The sequence below is a fragment of the Mauremys reevesii genome, linkage group 4 (assembly GCF_016161935.1).
Source record: "Mauremys reevesii isolate NIE-2019 linkage group 4, ASM1616193v1, whole genome shotgun sequence".
In the NCBI taxonomy this organism is placed as follows: Eukaryota; Metazoa; Chordata; order Testudines; family Geoemydidae; genus Mauremys; species Mauremys reevesii.
Window position 1 is genome coordinate 85395972 of NC_052626.1, and position 19883 is coordinate 85415854.

Consider the following 19883-nt stretch of genomic DNA (forward strand, 5'->3'; position numbering starts at 1 on the left):
ATCCTGCAACTTGAAAATTATGTACTGTATATTATATATAACATGCTGAAATCCATTATTCAAGACTAGGACACGAAAGCAATAGAATAGTAGCCACCCAGGGCCAAATTCTGCTACACTTACTTTGCAATAGGTAAGACTTCACACTGTGGACTAAGGGAAACAGAGTCTGGGCCTTAATTGTAAACTAGAACAAAGTAGCGTTGTATTGTTTCCTGAAACTTAGCTCTTTCTAGATCCCTGATATTTTCCTTCCTAAAAATAATTGTTGTCGCTCAAGATACCACAATCATTTTCTTTTTTTGTCATTTCTAGGTCCTGGCATTGCCTTTGTGGTTTATCCTGAAGCCTTAACCAGGCTTCCTCTCTCTCCGTTCTGGGCTATAATATTCTTTTTGATGCTTCTAACTCTTGGATTGGACACTATGGTAAACTGCTTTTTTCACCTTTCCTCTTGCTCCACCACTTCTGTCCTTAGGATCATGTTACATACTACTTGCTATGTGGCCTGTTACTAAACCTCTTTGAGAAGAGAGAAATGAACTGAGGACAATAATAATTAATTCATAGGGAAGCTTTGAATTTTCATAGTTAATGTTTAAAATAATAGGTGCTGAGCACAATCACGTACACAATGAATTTATCATGTAGTCTATTTCTCGATCATATCATATTTTGTATAAAGGCTAGATTATTATTAATGTTTTGTTTTTCTGTGATCCCAGTTTGCCACTATTGAGACGATTGTGACCTCCGTTTCAGATGAGTTTCCCAAGTACTTGCGTACCCACAAACCACTGTTCACTCTTGTTTGCTGCATTTCCTTTTTCATCATGGGATTTCCTATGATCACTCAGGTAAAATATTGTCTTTGAGCACCACTGTGACTTGTCCTTCGATTCCTCTCTCCCATGGGATAATAGTTATGTCCCAGTTTCCCAATGGAGCCCATGCCTTCTAACTCTGGAATAGCCAGAGATACTGGATTTTAAGAACTGTTAATTTTGTTTTAAGATTCTTTTCAGAGATTGTCTCCTTCTATGCCCTGTAAACTGGGACTCATGGGTACTAAGGCCATGTCTACACTGGGAGCACTTTACCAGTATAGGAATACTAGTATACTATGCCAGCAAAGTGCTCCTAATGTGGACACAGCTACATCTACAAAGCACAGTTTTGTACTGGTATAGTAAAATCCACCCCCACAAATGAACCAAGCTTTACTGGTAAAAACATGGTTTTGCTGGTATAGCTGAGTCTACTCTAGGGACTTGTGCTGGCACAGTTATGTTAATACATCTTTATACCCCTGAATGACATAGCTATACTGGTAGTGTAGACATAGCCTAAAGCACCTTTCCTTACAGGTGGAGGGATACAAAAATAGTTCCAGTCAAATTTTGGAAAGAAATCTAAATTGTCCTGTAGTGTATACAGCATACAACCAGTACATGCTGGGCCATAGGTAGTGTGTGTGTGTGTAAATATATGTAAATAAAAATTGTACATTAAAAATGAATTTGCTGCTGATGTAAGGTGCTGTAAGGCAGCAATAGACACAGGACAGATGCAGGATGGACAACAGTTGTGGAAGCTTCCTCACCCTGCCACCCCACCTCAGCCCTGGCTGGGCTTCGTGTGTGTGTGTCTCTGTGTGTGTGTGTGTGTGTGTGACATTCCTTGCCCTGTCTGTTGAGATTGCCAAGAAAGAAGGTGCCAGTTGTAGTGATATTTTGCAATATGGATCCCTATCACCTGGGAGCTGAACTGAGAATACACCCACCCACACATTTCACATAAGCTACTGAAAAGCTGCTAACTACTTCTGGCACTACTGACCTTGGGATGGATTCACACCAGCAAATTAGAGGTGAAAAGCTCTTTATTCCATTGGTCCACACTTTGTTATGCAGAGAGTGAGAATAGTACATAGTAAAGACAGATACAATATATAGCATGTGTGTGCCATAGGTAATTGTCTTTTTTTAACTTTAGGGTGGACTGTACATGTTACAGCTTGTGGACACTTACGCAGCGTCTTACTCTCTTGTCATCATTGCCATCTTTGAGCTTGTTGGGATTTCATATATATATGGTAAGAAATCAGTATTATTGTTGGATAGCATTTAGAAATGGATATGGCGAAAGGGATGTTTACGATATATGATGAAATAAGAAATAAAGGAAGTGGCAGCGCATGAAAGTTTAGCTTTGAATCTCCTCAGCAGTGCAATGCAATATTAGCAAACAAGAAAAAGAGATTTAGAAACATTATTTTAAATGAGAGTGATTCAGGGATGCTTCTTTACCAGAGCAATCCTCTAAACTTATATATTCAGGTGATTACTATTTCTATAGGACCAACAGTGTGCTGGTCATTTCAGCAAGTGGTTAATTACGATTATCGTTATTATACATTCATCCAATCCTTGTATTGGATGAATACTGAGAAGTTGTTTAAAATATGCAATAAATTAAACAATGGGTAAGATCCTCAGCTGGTGTAAGTCAATGTAGTTCTCTTGATGTTAATGAAGCTACATCAGTTTATACCAGCTGAGGATCCTGGCCCTAAAAACTGTTTAGGAGTGACATTTTCAGGAGACCCATTCTTGGAAAGAGGCACTGTCCAACAACGGTACAAGGAAATGCAAAGCTCTCCCTTTGCAAAAGACAACTCCTGCCTTCAATCTTAACATTCTCCTGGAGACACTTGGTGACGTGTCGTCATTAGAAAATGAGAACATGACGTTGAGGGGTCATGATGAGAAGCCCAGTTCTGCAGTCAGTGCAGACAGGGGTGAATTGTATCTAATGTTATATCAGTTGGTAGTAGGTAACCCTCTAATTTTCTAGTGAAGAGAAACCCTTGGGCACACACAATGTTTCATTTTTAGGCCCTGCTCCTGCAATGTGATGTGCATAGGCACTTGGGTCCATCTGTAAATGAATTGCTCAAAGCTGAGCTCATTTCAAAGCACATTGACCTTGTGGTAACTGTAGAATGCCCACTTGTTGCTGAGGGGTGAAAGTTATGTAAAGGATATGAAAAGAAGGAGAGATTGGGGCAAAAGTGGTATAACGGGCTATTGAGCCAGTTTTACCTATTATCTTCTACAACAGCATGCTAATTAAAATGGTGATAGTGTCGTTAATGGATGGGCATGGCAGGGATTAAAGTTAGCCTTTGCCATCAGTCTGTGCCTCTGATTATATAAATCTTGTTACCTCATTAAAATGTGTAGAGCTGAATTCTCTGAGTTCATGGACCTGGGTGGAGTGGGTTTGTGTAGGGGTAAATTAGGGCAGAAGTTATCCCAATGAACGGGAAATGTTATCCAGCTACACAATGTGAAATGTTAAAGGAGAGCTTCAGACTGTTGGATTTTATTTGATCAAAATGCTCTTTGCTCCCATGCCCACAACATTTATGTATTTTAATTAGAGATGATTCAGAATTATAATAATCAACACATTGGGGTAGAACAAAAATACCAGATAATATTGGTAATGGTTACCAGGTTGGCATCCAAATAACTATCCAAAAGGTACTCAGATCTGAAGCTTGGCAAGATTCCCTGAAGTGAAATAGATAGGATAGATCATAGGGGAGGAGAGAGGGTGATGGCGGGATGCCTGGTTTCTGCTCCTGGCTCCTAGACGAGCTGCCTCAGTTTACGTGTGGGAAGGCAATGGTAATACTTCTCTGCCCCTTTGGGAAGCGGTGAGACTCAACTAACATTTGTAAAGCACCTGCAGATCCTCAGATAAAATAGCAATGCATTACATGTGCAAACTATTCTAAATTTCCACGTTTTATATTGATAGAGAGCACCCTGAACTCTTTTTCCAGACATGTTACAACACATCAGTTCTTCTCTCTTCATCACTCTTCATTAACTCCTAATTTTGAAAGGGGCCAAATATTTTTTGGAGCTAAGTTTTTGCCCTTGGCTGCTCATGAGCAGTTCCCATTGAAGTCAGTTCCTGTTGAAGTCAATGGAAACCACTGATGCATCCATCTAAGTCCAAGGGAAGAGTTGAGTGCTAAATAACCCAGAATCAAACAGGGTGAGCATTATAAAGAGATGTTTATAATTTGAGGCAGAAGAGGTGAGCAGCTTTTACCTTTGCTGTTGTCCAACAGCATGCTAGTTAAAATAGTGGAATGTGGGGGAATAGCTGAACCCCTTCTTTTTTTTGGCCGAGCCTGTTGGCAATAGGTGCTAAAACAGCACAAAACGCAGTGCCAGATGTTGTTTATGAAATGGAGTGATTGCATATTGCTCTGTGCCAAAATAAAGCGTTAAAATGACAGGACTCTTTCATTACATTCCCCTGTTTGACTTATTTGAAGATGAATTGAGTTACCACATGATTTCTCTTGAGAAGCTCAACAGTGAGGCCTGTTTATAAGATTTGTATTGCCACTTTGTGGTGGATTTTATTTTTATGGAAACACATAAAAGGAATCTAACAGAAAAAAGAACAAATTCTAGTAAAGCAGCAGCCTCATGGGCTATCGGAGGGTTGTGTGGGCAAAGCACAGAACTGAGGGTCAGGACCAGGGTTTTATTGCTGGCTCTACTACAGACTTCCTGGCTGTGTCTGGCTGTTTTTTCTGTACAGTTTTTCACCATTACTAACGTCAGTATAGCTGCAGCAGTTGTCACAGGTGGTGCTAGCCACTGGGGGCCTTAAGCTGGAATATTTTGGGGGCCCCCCTGCACACAGTACATACTAAAAAAAATCAAATAATGGGCTCCCTGGAGCTGCTCGGGGCCCAAAGCAATTGCTTAGTCTGCTTATACCTTGCGCCGGCTCTGAGAGTTGTAGCAACAGAGGGAGCGCTAGTGCAGCTTGGCCTGCAGGTGGCTGTTGGTGTTCTTAGCACCATATTGTGTACACTTGATCATAGCAGGTTTGCAGCATTACTGTGGTAAAAGCACCCTTGGGATGCTGACACTGTGTCTACACTAGTGCTATCGTGGTTGCTGTGCCAGTGTTAGCAATAGTGTGTGGGAGGAAAAGGCTTGTGTCTTTCTAAGGCTCCACTGTGACCATGGACAAGTCACTTAGGCCCACATTTTCAATAGAGGCCTTTAATTTTGGGGTGTTACAATTTTGGGATGCCCAACTTTAAGCTCCTAAAGTTTTAAACATCTCAATACTTTGCTGAGAGCAGTATCCACAGCACTCATTAGGCTAATTAAAAAAATGATGGGCTTGCATGGTTTTTAGGTGCTCAGCATTTTCTTCACTTTCAGTCATCTGGCTCCACAATGGGGCCTCTGTGTGCTCTCCTGGACCCCCTAAGTGGGCTCTTCACAAGCAAATCTGCCCGCATGGAGTTGGTTGCAGGATCAAGGCCCACGAGGATGTCTGCAGAAAGTGTTGGGCCAACAGATGTGGGGTACTGTGACAGAATGCAAGGAGTGAACTGGTGAGATGGTACTCTGAACACCTTAGATGCTAATTAATTCCTCCAGAGGAAGCTGATTGGAGCGATTAAATAATCAGGCTGATGGGCTGGGTGGGTTAAAGATTCATTTAGCCCATCAGTCCAAGTCTGAGATAGTCAAAGGAAGGAAGTGCCAGTGGGGGAAGGAAAAGTGGAACGGGGCTAACTGAGCTCAGTCACACAGAGACCTCAGGCCCTGAGAGGGTCAAATCACTGTAGATGTTGTAAATAGACAGTTGCACTGGGACTGTAGTAGTACTAGAGGAGGGAAGTTGAAATAAAAGGTCACTGAGTACACACCTAATGGAGTTGGTGCAGTTTTTGCAGGGAAGAAGACAGGAGGAGATGCATTTCCTGTTATGCATGGGGGGCTTGTCTGGGATCATGATGTCCTCATTGGTGGTGACAGAGGACCAGATGGGGGAAGCTGATGCCAGGAGTTAGCATTCTGGTAATGGAGCAGACCTTACAATGGTTGGTGGAGCAACCAAAAGAGATGCAGAAAGCTGTGCATTTGTTCCAGAAACCCTACACGGGGAATGACAGTCCCTTCTTGCATGGCAGATTGAGCAGCAGAATAGCCTGCAAGAGTTCATAAAGTAACAGGCACAAGGGCAACAGAACTGATATAGGGTCTGGTGAGTCCAGTGTCAGGGAACAGCAGTTGGACGTGGGGTAAGCCTGTGTAAGATGGGCCCAGTAGACCACCTCAATGTGTTTTTATTAACTTTTGAGAGGGTAGCTATGAGAGCTGGATGGGATAAGGGATCGTGGGCCCTCTGCGTGGCACCCTATTTGTGCAGGGAAGGCAGGCTATATAGCCCTGAGTGAGGAACAGGCCTTAGTCTATGATAGGATAAAAGCAGCCAACCTGGACAGGGTTGACCTTTTTGGTTGAAAAATACCTCCGAAGTATTGGGACACTAGATGGACTGACGGTGTGTGACCCAAGACATTCATGCAAAAATTATCAGACTGGGCAACATATCAGCTGAGGGCTGAAGTGCAGGGGAAATAAGGCATGATGATATTGGAACAATTTCTCCAGAGCCTCCCTGACAGTGCACGCATTCAGGTCTGGAGGTACCAGCCAATGACCCTGGAGGAAGCGGTAAGCTTGCAGAAGAGCTTGTGGACGCAGACTTTCCCAGGAAAGAATTCCACGCATTTCAGGGACTGAACTCACAAAGAAGGGGGCCATACCCAGGATGATTGAAAGGGAAAAGGAGGAGATGAGGGGAACTCCTGTGGGTAGTTGGGGAGTGGTTTGCTACCAGTGTGGGTGGCTGGGACATATGAAATGGGGCTACCCGATTATGGAATGTGGGTGCTCAAGATTTTGTGGGTGGTCTAAAACTATTGGAGATGGGCAAAAAAAGAAAACACCTGCAATCCCTGTAAAAGTGGGGAGGTGGTATCGCGGGGTAGGGGGGGGGGCGGAGTCGGCTGGTGGTTGCTGTCTCAGGATTCACACTCATCTGGAGAGATTTGGTGGGATTGGATGCTGCCAAGTGGGATCCTGAAATTAGAATATATCCACAGCAAGAAGAGACTCTTCCCAATGGCAGAAATCCCCCTAGAGGCTAAGGAGAGGTTGAAGTGGGTAGGATGGAAGATGGGCTGCCTCATCCAGTCATTATAGGGACAAACTGGAGCCTCTTCCCTTATAAGAGGAAAATGTGTCCAGAGGCCCTCACAGGAGGAAACAAAACTAACAAGGAATGGAGCAAAGGGACTTGACATAGAAAAATCAGAGAACCCTGGACACAAGACAGGAGGAAAACAGGACTTTCACTGGAGAAATGAAGGGAGAAAAAAGACAGCCTCGAACAAGGGATAGTGGAAAATACAAGCCTTAGCTTGCAGATGAAATAGTTCCAGGGAACCTCATTGCCAGAACAGCGGGAAGAGGAATCCCAGGAACAGTTCCTGAGGCTGGTGGAATCAGAGCCCCTAGTGGAGGAGAAAAAGAAGGGACAGCAACAGGCCCTGCCCCAAACCAAAGAAAGAGAGGGAAAAGAGAGTGAGGAAACAGGCTGCCAATGGTGCAGAAAGAGTTATGGGGGTGATTCCCAACATCAAGTGTGACTTCTGTGGGTGGAAGATGGACAGCCACCCTGGGGGCAAGCATGAGCAGAAGGAGTCCAGCACCTCCCTTAAAGAAAGGAGGGTGCAGGGGAAGCAAAACCTGGCTGGGAGGCAAGAGGGACTAGGTGTGTGACAGAGTTCAGGGAGTGAACAGGTAAGCCTGCACTGTGATGACTTAGATGCTAATTAGTTCCCTAGAGGAAGCTGATTGGTGTGATTATCTAATCGGGCTGGTGGGCTGATTGGGATAAATATTCAGCACAAGTCTGATAACAAGGCACAGAAAGGAAGTGCTGGGGCAAGAGGAACAGAGATAGTTGAGCCCAGTCACACACAGGCCTCATGGAAGGGAAACCTCTATTCCCCTCAGATCCTGAGGAGGGGGCCAAAAGCACTGTAGCTACTGTAAACAGACTGTTCCACAGGGACTCTAGTAGTACTGATGAAGAAAAGTTGAAATAAAAGGTCACTGAGTACACACCTGCTGCAGTTAGTGCACTTTCTGCAGGAAAGAAGACCAGTGGAGAGGCAAGCCCTGTTACATGAACCAATGAGCTAGGGTGACCAGACAGCAAGTGTGAAAAATCAGAACAGGGGGTGGGGGGTAATAGGAGCCTATATAAGTTATGACCCAAAAATCTGGACTGTCCCTGTAAAATCAAGACATCTGGTCACCCTACAATGAGCACTGGCTCAATCTGGCACCTTGACTCCAAACTGCTAAGCCAAAAGCATTTAGAATTGTCATTTTGCTCATGATTTTGAATCATTTCTACTAACATACTTATAGCATAGATAAGCACTTATGCAAAGGAGAACTAGGTTTTATATAGCATCTTAGTTTAGAATAATTAGAAATGGAAAAGATCTATTAGGTCAAATCTACTTCTCCTGACCCTCCTCTTAGTACAATATTGATGTTGTAGTAATTATTATTATTGTTAATAATAATAAATGACACTGACATACAATATAGCAAATATTAGCTTCTGAAATTAGTCAAGTGTCAAAGCTAAGAGACCTTGGCTTTCGCTAGCACTAAAAATAAAGGGCCTTTTATATCTTACATTTTCTTGGTGGTGTTATTTTTGCAGGGTATTACCACGACACTAATTTAACTATACATTCCTTTATTAAATCCAAAGGCCAAATAATATTTATACTATTGCTCTAAATATGTCTTAAAAAGCCTAAATATTAAGCAATTTACTACTACCAAAAAGTAACAAAATATTTATAAGCATTTGGTCAAAATATGGGCTAACCCCAGGTGTGCTTAGCCCCAAATTGGTCACTTCCAACATGGTCAGGCAGGTATTAGCAAGGAGCCCTTTAAAAAAGTTTTCTTTTTTTATACCTTTTTAACCAAGTGATGTCATTGCCAGTTATTGGACCTTAGCTAAGGCCAGATTGAAGGAGTTTTTTATCTAGCCAATTGTTTACTGCAACTGGTACCCAATTAACTGTGTTCTATTTCTATTACTTTAGCTCAAAGCTTCAGTGAGGTCACACTGGTATTTTGAAGGGTCTTTACAAATTTAACACAACAGTTCTTCTTTCTCGTGATCTTACTCTTTTTGGTCATATGTTTTGGGCTTATTGCTCATGCTAATATCCCAACTCAATTTAAAATCATAGTTCACTCATATCTATATTGCTACACATTTACTCTCTTAACTAGTCTCCTTGACTTCAGTGAGACTGGTTTTATAAGGACTCCTCACGGGAGTAGGGTGCAGTGTCCACAATTTGCACTGGCAGAGGTGGGAACTACATCTTCATTTGTGTATTTATTCTAACAGCGTTTTAAATTGTCATGATGCATTTTTGAACTCAGACAATTGCTTGTTTTACACTCCAGTGACACCTTTCTCCACGTACTTGTACCCTTCATACCAAGCAGGCTGGCATTGCACCAGGCAGGAGCTTTTGATGATGAAATAAATCTGTCTTCAGCTCTTGTTACACGTTCTGCTTGCTGAACTCATCAAGTTTTTTAAATTAAAAAAAAGAAAGCCATGCTTGGTTATTTCCTTGCAGTCACTTGTTTTTCATTAGTACTTGTGCTACATAATCCAATCAAAGCCTTGCATTCCACATGCCCTGCACAGACATTTATTCTCCACTTGTTTAGATTATGGATGCATGATTGGTAAGGAGCAGTTTAGGGCTTCACTCGTTAATTGAATCATCTGCATAATCCCCATCAGTGTATTTTGGAACACACAAAGATGCCAGAGCTGGGTGAAATACTGCAGAAAACTATGTGCTTGAAGTTTTAAATGAATTCTTTTGATGCTCTTTGTCTTTGTTTCTTGGCAAGAGCGTGGCAAAGATGTTTAATCTTGGAAATGTTCATCAACACAACTGCCTCGGGATATTTGTAGAAAATAAATTTTGATTCGTAATTGTGAACATTTCTATTTGCATCTAGATATTTACATGGCCCTCCTCATCCTAGTATCTCAGCATCTCATGCTCATTAATGGATTTTTCCTTACAACACTCCTGTGTGTAAGGAAATCAGCACATTTTAGGGATGGGGAACTGAGACAGGGGTAGGTTGTGACTTGCCCAATGTCACACAAGAAGTGTGTGGTTGAGCTGGGAATTGAACCCTTGTCTCCTGAGTCCCAGTCCAGTGTCCAGTTCCTTAGAATATCCTTCCTTCTCTTATGGGACACTTGATACTAATATATATGATCATCCGATCAAGGAAGAGAAACATACTATGTGACTTGTGTGTCCAGTGTACTGTGCTTGACTTCTTAATTGCTGGTATCTAATGCTTGAAGCAATATTTGCAGCAGTGTGTTTCTGAGTGATCAAGAGGCTGAAGTAAGTTTTATCAAAGGGCTTCAAACACATGTGTCAGGGTTGGGGTCACAGTTTTGACAAGAGAAAGGGGCTAAAATGAATATCTGAATTGCTTGCTGCAAATTGTTCATTCAATTCTACTAGACTTGCAAGTAGATATTAGTATAAAACAATGAGGGCCAAATACACTTACATAAGTACAACTCCCACTTAAGGCCCCTGTTCAGCAAGATATATAAGCAAGTGAATAGTCCCTGTGGCTACTATGACAGTAAAATTATATACCTACTTTGTGGTTCTGCAGTTCTATAAGAGAAGCACTGGAAAAGTCGCACTGAAATGGTGAACTAAAATTGCTCTTAATAACAGTAGAAACGAAATGAAGAACAGAGGTGGTCATGTGAGGAGGGGGGCATTAACCACAGGAGCTAGGGAAAGGAGAGAGCTCATTTTTCTTGCTTTCATAGTCCAAGGGAAATCCGACAAACTTTTTATATACTTTCATCCTTTGTAAATTTGTGTTTTTCTCTAAATATAACTTTTCTTCAATACCATTTTTCTCTTCTACTTCATTCCTCCCCCTTATATGTTACCATGAATGGGGTTTTAGCTCTTTTCACATCTAATGCTTGAGTCCTAAAAGAAGAAGTGCCAAAGGCATCTACATTACAATCATTCATAAGAGAGAGTACCAGAGGTACCAGACATTCTGGCTCTCCTCCCTTTCCCCCCCCCTCCCCTTTGGAAAGGCATTCAGGAGCATGATGGCATGACATAAGCCCTGGTCTCATCTGGTATTACCTCCCCCCCGCACCTTATGTTGCTCATATTTCTGCTCCTTCTGTCTGATCCAAGCAGTGATTATGATCACCTGCATTGCTTTGTGAGGAACTTCTTAGCACTATCTGGACTGGTACCTTTTTTTCAGGGGGAATCAGAAGATACTGTACACCAAACTATTACTACTTGTGCTGTGGAAATATTAAGGCCTGGACTATCCCTTTGCACAAGTTTCTAAGAGCAGGACACCTTGAGTCAACTCCAGTTGATGTCAATAGAAACATCTTCCATTGACTTCAAAGGAAATTGGATCAGGCCATCATCTACCCATGCATTCAACACATCCACATGGCTGGTTATATAAGGGCAACAGGAGTGAACAGCCAGCGATGTTGCTTTTTCTTGTAATCTTACTCCTTTCTTTTTCCTCTACCATTTTAGATTCCCTCTCCCTCTCCACATCATGCAAATTGTATTAACTGCTGTAGAAGTACAAGTAAGGAGGAATGTTAAGGTTATATAATTTAAATGAGAGAGGCATATCATACACAAATACACATCATAGCAGAAAATTCAGCCTTGGGCTCAAAATTTCTCACTTCCTGTCACTCTGAGAAGGACAAAAAATGGCACATTTAATTCTGTTTTGTGGTGGGGTGTTTTTTTTTGTTCTTTTTGGATGAATAATTAACAGATGTGGCAATGTTCTAATGAGATATGGGTTTCCATTAGAAAACATCTATTACTGAGCACAGGCAATCTACTTAGTGGTAAACAGGTGTGCTGAATAGTAGTGACAAGTCAATGAGTGCCAGATCCTCAGATGATGTAAATTGGGTTAGCACCCCTGAGCAGAAACCGGGAAATGGGAGTTATGCCAATTTACCACAGTAGATGATCTTGCTCAATACAAATTAGACAGAAAGCACTTTACTGCATATAGAGAACTGGTGTAACAAATGAGGAGAACTGGCTGCCTTAGGATGCAGATCGTCATTTACTTCAGATCAATGGAGTGATGACAATTTACACTAGCTGAGGATATGCCTTATGGTTTTAATGTAGTCAGTCTGATACTGATCTCGCTTTCCACAGTGTAAATGAATACTAATTACATCAAAGACAATATATTAACACCAGTGTGTGAGTATAGATTTACGGAGATTTGGTCAACCTTTACCTTGACTGGCTGGTATCCATCCCTGGCCCTCAAAGGTTCTAGAACCCATGTCGCTTATGGAAAGAAATGATCAATATTTAGTCAGTTTGCCTCCAAAAATTAATAGAATCTTTGTTTGTTTGAGTGCCAGTTATGGGAGGACTATCTGGCCAGTTCTGTGGACTGCTAGGGGTGTCACAGAATTGTCTCTGTTATCTGTCCTGGCACTTCTTAGTTCTGAACTCTGACTTCTGCAGAAGAAACACCTGAACCACTCAGGTTTCCAGTCTAAACAAATCAAATTAAATTGCAGTGGGTTAATACTAAATCATCATATTAATCAGATAATTAATGGGTCTGTGCTGATATTTCAAGACATTTGAGGAAAAGGGGCAATCCACTGACATCATCTCAGCCATCTTACAAAAGTCCCAACTCAAATATAATTAAATGCAAAAATAGCAAAAAGTTGACACTGAAATCAAAGGAAAGCATCAATCATGCATTCACTCAGTCATGCACATAGAGGAACAGTTCCTGTTTCCAGACAGATGCTTATACATTTCTCTCTTATATTTTGTCAAGTATCAGGGGGTAGCCATGTTTGTCTGTATCCACAAAAACAACAAGGAGTCCGGTGGCACCTTAAAGACTAATAGATTTGTTCCTACTGTTAAAATTTTAAGTATTGTTTTTAAGAAGCTGTTTTCTGTTAGTCTTTAACGTGCCACCGGACTCCTTGTTGTTCTCTTATATTTTGGTACTCAGTGGCTCAACTTTGAACAGCCTTTTTAACACACAATGTTTGGATGAAAGGTCACACTTGAACTTGGTCATGGCAAAAATGTTTGCCTCCAAAAAAGTCACAATTTTAACTTTCACTTTTTATATACAGGCCTGTCTGCCTCACAAGCACAACATGAGATCTGAATCAGGCCCCCTGTATGCAGTGTTTGAGATCATGGTGTAAATTAAGTTTTGTTGTTGTTGTGTTTTTTTTTTTTTTTGTTTTTTTTTACAGTTGTCAGGTGGTGGATGAGTCAATTAACAAAGGTTATCCTCAAATGTGTGTGGGGGGGGGAAAGGATAAATAAATATAGAAATTTCAGACAACATTATAGATTTACAGCTAGCCAACAAAAGGGATTTTGTGTGTCATTACATTAAAAATGATTTTTGAAACATACTGTATACTTAATCTGTATGTACAATTTCAATTTGCTGTAATTTTTAGGGAGTAAATAACTTATTAGAATTGTGTTCTACACAATATTCTCCCACCATACTGTATGGTTCAAACAGCTATTGAAATTTTGAATTGACAAGTCAGAGAGTTTGTTACCGTAATTAGACACAAGGGAGATCACAATAGTTGTTTTGCAGACTGCAGCCAGTCTCTCATCCCTAACTGTATTTGCATTTGTTATTTCCAGGCTTGCAAAGATTTTGTGAAGATATAGAGATGATGATTGGATTCCAGCCAAGTAAATTCTGGAGAATCTGTTGGGCATTTGTGACCCCAACTATTTTAACTGTAAGGCAAAGAATTTTCTGAATGTCTCCTGTTCAATCAGATTTTTTTTTGTTTGTTTATGAAACCTGCTCTTTCCCAAAGACAATTATAGCTCAAAAATATATACCTATCAATCATGTACACATGTACACACACACACATATGTATACATGTGTATGTGTGTATATATACATGTGTGCACACATACCTACATATACGTGTGTGTGTGTGTGTATGTATGTGTGTGTATATATATATATATATATATATATATAAATATATATAAAAATAAATAATTCTACAGTGTTCTCACCCATTGATTTATAGAGGAATTTTGGGTGTGTTAGGACTTGAGCTGATCCTGTGAGTCCAGATTCAGCAAAGCACTTAAGCACATGCGTAATACCCATGGAAATAAACTTTAGTAAGGCTTTTGATACTGTCTCGCATGACCTTCTCATAAACAAACTAGAGAAATACAACCTAGATTTAGCTACTATAAGGTGGGTGCATAACTGGTTGGAAAATTGTTCCCATAGAGTAGTTATCAGTGGTTCACAGTCATGCTGAAAGGGCATAATGAGCAGGGTCCCGCAGGGATCGGTTCTGGGTCTGGTTCTGTTCAATATTTTCATCAATGATTTAGATACTGGCATAGAGAGTTTGCAGACGATACCAAACTGGGAGGGGTTGCAAGTGCTTTGGAGGATAGGATTAAAATTCAAAATGATCTGGACAAATTGGAGAAATGGTCTGAAGTAAATAGGATGAAATTCAATGAGGACAAATGCAAAGTACTCCACTTAGGAAGGAACAATCAGTTGCACACGTACAAAATGGGAAATGACTGCCTAGGAAGGGGTACTGCAGAAAAGGATCTGGAGTCATAGTGGATCACAAGCTAAATATAAGTCAACAGTGTAACCCTGTTGCAAAAAAAGCAAACATCATTCTGGGATGTATGAGCAGGAGTATTGTAAGCAAGACACGAGAAGTAATTCTTCTGCTCTACTCCGTGCTGATTAGGCCTCGACTGGAGTATTGTGTCCAGTTCTGGGTGCCACATTTCAGGAAAGATGTGGACAAATTGGAGAAAGTCCAGAGAAGAGCAACAAAAATGATTAAAGGTCTAGAAAACATAACCTATGAGTAAAGATTGAAAAAATTGGGTTTGTTTAGTCTAGAGAAGAGAAGACTGAGAGGGGACATAAGTTTTCAAGTACATAAAAGGTTATTATAAGGAGGAGGAAGAAAAATTGTTCTTCTTGACCTCTGAGGATAGGACAAGAAGCAAAGGCTTAAATTGCAGCAAGGGCGGTTTAGGTTGTACATTAGGAAAAACTTCTTAACCGCCAGAGTGGTTAAGCACTGGAATAAATTGCCTAGGGAGGTGGTGGAATCTCCATCACTGGGGATTTTTAAGAGTGGGCTGGGCAAACACCTGTTAGGGATGGTCAGACTCTAGATAATACTTAGTCCTGCCTTAAGTGCAGGGGACTGTGATCTCTCGAGGTCCCTTCCAGTTCTATGATTATATATAAATAGATATTAAATGTGTAAAAGCTAAACACATGCTTAAGTGCTTTATTTATTTCAATTTTTAAAATACCTCCATAGGCACCCACCCAGTGCGATGCTGCATAGGGATGGACTTAAGCATGTGCTTAAAATTAAGCACTTAGTTAAGTGAATTATTTAATTGGGGCCTCAGTGTGTGATCCAGTTCTACTGTGGAGGTAGTGGGAATACACACATCTTTCTCCAGGAGTGAAAGTGGGGGCATAACTATTTCTTATCTAGTGTTAGGATTGGTTTCTCTTGGCACTTAGCAGGACCAATAACAAATGCTCTGTTCTACCTGAAACTATGTCATTGTGCCAAACAAATTCAGTTCTATTGAACAGTTTCTGAATTGCACAAACACCATATAGGGCACCATAAACTGAGAGTAGACTTTGTTTCTTTTTCTTTCTAACACTAGAGCAAAAGAAGGTTAGCTACTCAGTTATTAAAAGCAATGTTTCACAGTGCCAGTAAGTGGCACTGTATGCTAGTAGTTTGGTTGCGATATCTCTAATGAAACTTAAATTGATATTTTTGGGGGCAAAAGCCATATAATTTTTCTGCTGCTGTCAAGATTATCTTGTATAGTGTTAATTTTTTAATAGGAATATATAAGAAAATTATATTTTTTAGTTTTATAACTCCATACCAAAAATGTGGATATTATCACTAATTCCCTTTTATTCTTTACTATAATTTTAGATCTGCATTTGATTAAAAAATTACACAAAGGCTCTGAATTTTAAAATCAGTAAAGCAATGTTTTCCATTTGCTAGAGTCAAGATGGGGGATCCCTGGGCTTGTGTAGCCTGGGATCAGAATTTTGAATTTGGCCATAGTGTTGTATTTTCTTTATATCTGGTAAACATTGGCACTGGAATGAGAGAACCTGTCTGTGATTCTAAAACTTCTGGTTTACTGCTGAGCTAAACCAAGACTTAAGAACTGATAGCAGTCAAGGACTAGGACCAGGAATTGAATCTTGGTCTCCCCTATGGTCTCTTACCACACATTGGAAGCAAACTATGAGGCCAGCTCAAGCCCATATGTTTCAACTGAATTACAAGAATGGGAAAATACAACATCTATAGTAGTAAATTATTTTATATTGATCAGTCATGATACAATCATTATGCAATAGGAAACGAGCACAGAGAACAGAGCAGTATCTCTTCCTACTGTGGTCTTCTGTAATACTAATATTTGATGTATTTGAATGTCTTAAGATTAGAGTTTAAATTACTTCATGTCTCCAGAAATAAAACTGACCATTTTTATATGTGCCTTCACATAGCTATATTGCTATAAATCTTGTGTGCAATTATTGTGCACATAGGCAGTTTACAAAAGTTACTGAATTATGCACAAATGTAAGCAGATGCATTGCTATTTATACAGTAAGTGAAATGGAGTAACTTAACATAATTATATTAGAAAACACTGCCAATAGACTGTGTAATAAAGCTTATTACCCTAGGGACAAGATTCTAATCTTAATTCTGACAGTGTAAACCTAAAGTAAATCCATTGATTTCAATGGAATTATGTTGGCTTTACACTGGTGAAACTGAGATCAGAATGGGGCCCTAAACTTCCAGAAGCATTATTGATTATCACATAGTTTATCTCTCTCTCCGTCTCTCTCTCTATATATAGTGTGTGTGTGAACATCTCTGATTATACTTGCGTTTACTGAAAGTGTGCATGTAAATTGGACTGTGTGTGTGTTGCTTATTAAAATATATTTTCTTTGTTTTCAGTTTATTCTTTGCTTCAGTTTTTACCAATGGGAACCAATGACCTATGGAGCTTACCATTATCCAGGCTGGTCGATGGTCCTTGGGTGGCTGATGCTGGCCTGCTCTGTTATTTGGATCCCTATTATGTTTGTGATAAAAATGCACCTAGCCCCTGGCAAATTTATTGAGGTAATTCTTGAACATCCCACCCTCTTAAAAATATAGTCACAGAAGATTATTTTCTATAATTTACACTGATTCAGGTGTTGGGAATTGTTGACTGTTTATTAGAAAACTTTTTTTCTTGCAGTACAGAGTGCAGTTGGTTGAAATGCATACCTGCTGCTCCCCTCTTCCTCAATAAAATGCACCTAAATCACTATAGGCTTGATCCTGTGAGATTGAAGGAGCTCAGACCCTCACAGGATTAGGCCCTAAAACAGTGCCAGTTGCAGATGACTTACTTGCTGGTCTTTCTGCTTTTTGACTCAGATCTGCCTCTTGTGGAAGCAGAATGGAACTAGAAAGCAGCAGGTACTAGAGACCCATAAGGCGTTTCAGTCCCTTGAAAGTTTCAGACACTAGAAGGCATCAGGTTAGATCGCTCTATAGATCATGCAACAGAAAGCATCAGTCCTTGGAAGACATCAGACACTAGGTATCATCTGGACATATCCCCCGGAATGTCCTGCTCGCAGCTCAAGCTACAAATGGTGAAAACGAACTCTTTATCTTTCCACTCAAACTTCTTTGCTTCTTCATTGCGTTGAAAACACCCTAACCCTCCCTGTCACACAGACTTACAACTGCTGTGTTTTGGGGTTTTTTTTATTCCTCCCTCCTACAATTCAGGGTGCTGCTGATTCTCTTTCTCTTAAAAATTCCCTATAGCACCTCTGGGTAATATGCTTGGCCAATCTCTGGCTGCCTCCCATCTTGGCTTCCACAACCTCCCCCTTCACTTGCATTCCAATTTCCCATCTTACTCCCCTCTGATCCTTTCACAATGATCATAGAATCATAGAATTCAAGATCAGAAGGGACCATTATGATCATCTAGTCTGACCTCCTGCAAGATGCAGGGGGCCATAGCCAATCTTCCCTGGAAAGGTTACATCATACCAGGCACATAATTGACATTAGCACTGAGCTGAAATAATTCTTCTCCTTCCCTGGTATTTATCCTCTGATATATTTAAATCTCCTCTCATCCTTCGAGACCAAAACTGCACACAATGATATGGCTAAAACCATCTCCCATGCTAACTACTTGGACCGTATCACCCCTTCACTGGCTTTCTCCCACCATTTGAATCAGTTCAGTGCTCTCATCTTCACCCTTGACACTCACTCTGCCCTGGCCTATGTACCTGCATTCATTTCATGCTACTCCCTTCTTTGCATGTTGCCTTTCCCTCTCCTCTTCATGCTTTCTTCCATACTACCCCTATTGCCCTATTCTCCCTTCTTATTCTAATGCAACAGGCACCCCCACTCTCCTCCTTCCAAAGCCCTCTTTGCAACTCACCTCTGCAAAACCCACAGAGAGCAAGGCTGTGGAAAGGAGAAAAAAATAGAAACATCCTCTGGGTCCCTCCATGTGTCAGCCTGTCCACGCCATGGGGCAAGGACCACATCTTCCTCTGTTTTGTACAGAACCAAGGTGCTTGATGTTCAGTGCTGGAAAACCCATCGGGCTATAGAATGCATCTATGGCTTGTCAGACTGCAGAGGGCACTGGAGTGCATCAGGCTATAAAAAGAACATAGCACACAACAAGTGAAGCAAGAAGTTAAATTTACTCTTGTTTGCCTTTGTCCAACTCTGATCTAGTATCAGAGCTGTGGGCCTAAGTTGGAAAATAGCAATACACAAACTGGTGCTCCTTTTTAAAAGGCCACGACACAGTTTCCCTCACTGAGAAATAGTACTCTGCTTCTGGTTTCCTAATTTATCCATTTGGCCCTGGGATTATTTATTGCCGCAGAGAGCAGGGCATGCTCCCTAGTGTCCTTTAACCAGTGCACCCAAGGAAATGCAAAAAGTCATATCCTGCATGAAAGGAGGGGAAGGGTCTAGCTGCAGTTATTTCAGCTTTAGCACAGTATTTCCTGAACCATTGAGTCTGCTGCATAAATTTATTATGGTTGATTTGGGAGGTAAAGGTTGCAAACTGGTAATTAAGCAGAGATTAAAATAACTGATATAGAGACTGGATTCATTTTAATAGGTAATAAACATATAATTGTTCCCTCTTAAACCATCAGAAATATGTTTTCTTTCCTTTTTTATATATAAATGCTCCAACCAAATTATATCTTCAATAAAGAGATCAGTGGAAAGATTAACAAGATATTCATTGTTGGTAATTTTGCCAGGTTAATCTGCTACTTATTTCTATCTGTGGCCCAAAAAAAAAAAAGATATATTTTGTCATCAGCTAATTAAAATCTTTGCTCACTCATAGCAATGTATTACTTTTTGGTCATTTGTATACTTTTGGGAAATATGCTAAACAAAAATCCAATTATTTTGATGCAGCTACCCACTGCTTAGCCGATTGGCCTAAGTAATTGAGCACATGTCCTTTAGTGAGTGAGTTTAGCAATCTGTGGCAGTGGTTATGAGTTCCCTTCATATGGTATGGGGGGGAGAATATATAATTAAAATCTGAGCATTTTATCATCTATTAATCTTGCAAACTTGTGCAAAACAAACACTGAGCAGCAGAGCATTTTAATATCCCCTTGCAGGATATTGTC

General features: G+C 40.5%; 1 protein-coding gene across 7 annotated transcripts in view; it reads left to right on the plus strand.

Annotated features, from left to right (window-relative positions):
• SLC6A5 (solute carrier family 6 member 5) overlaps positions 1-19883 on the plus strand; it is a 54157-nt gene that overhangs the window by 29016 nt on the left and 5258 nt on the right. For all 7 annotated transcript variants that reach the window (XM_039535564.1, XM_039535566.1, XM_039535562.1 and 4 more), the window contains 5 exons: positions 316-428; positions 726-857; positions 1996-2095; positions 13739-13839; positions 17143-17310. In XM_039535564.1, coding sequence (XP_039391498.1) covers positions 316-428; positions 726-857; positions 1996-2095; positions 13739-13839; positions 17143-17310 — 614 coding nt within the window. The remainder of the gene's footprint in view (positions 1-315; positions 429-725; positions 858-1995; positions 2096-13738; positions 13840-17142; positions 17311-19883) is intronic.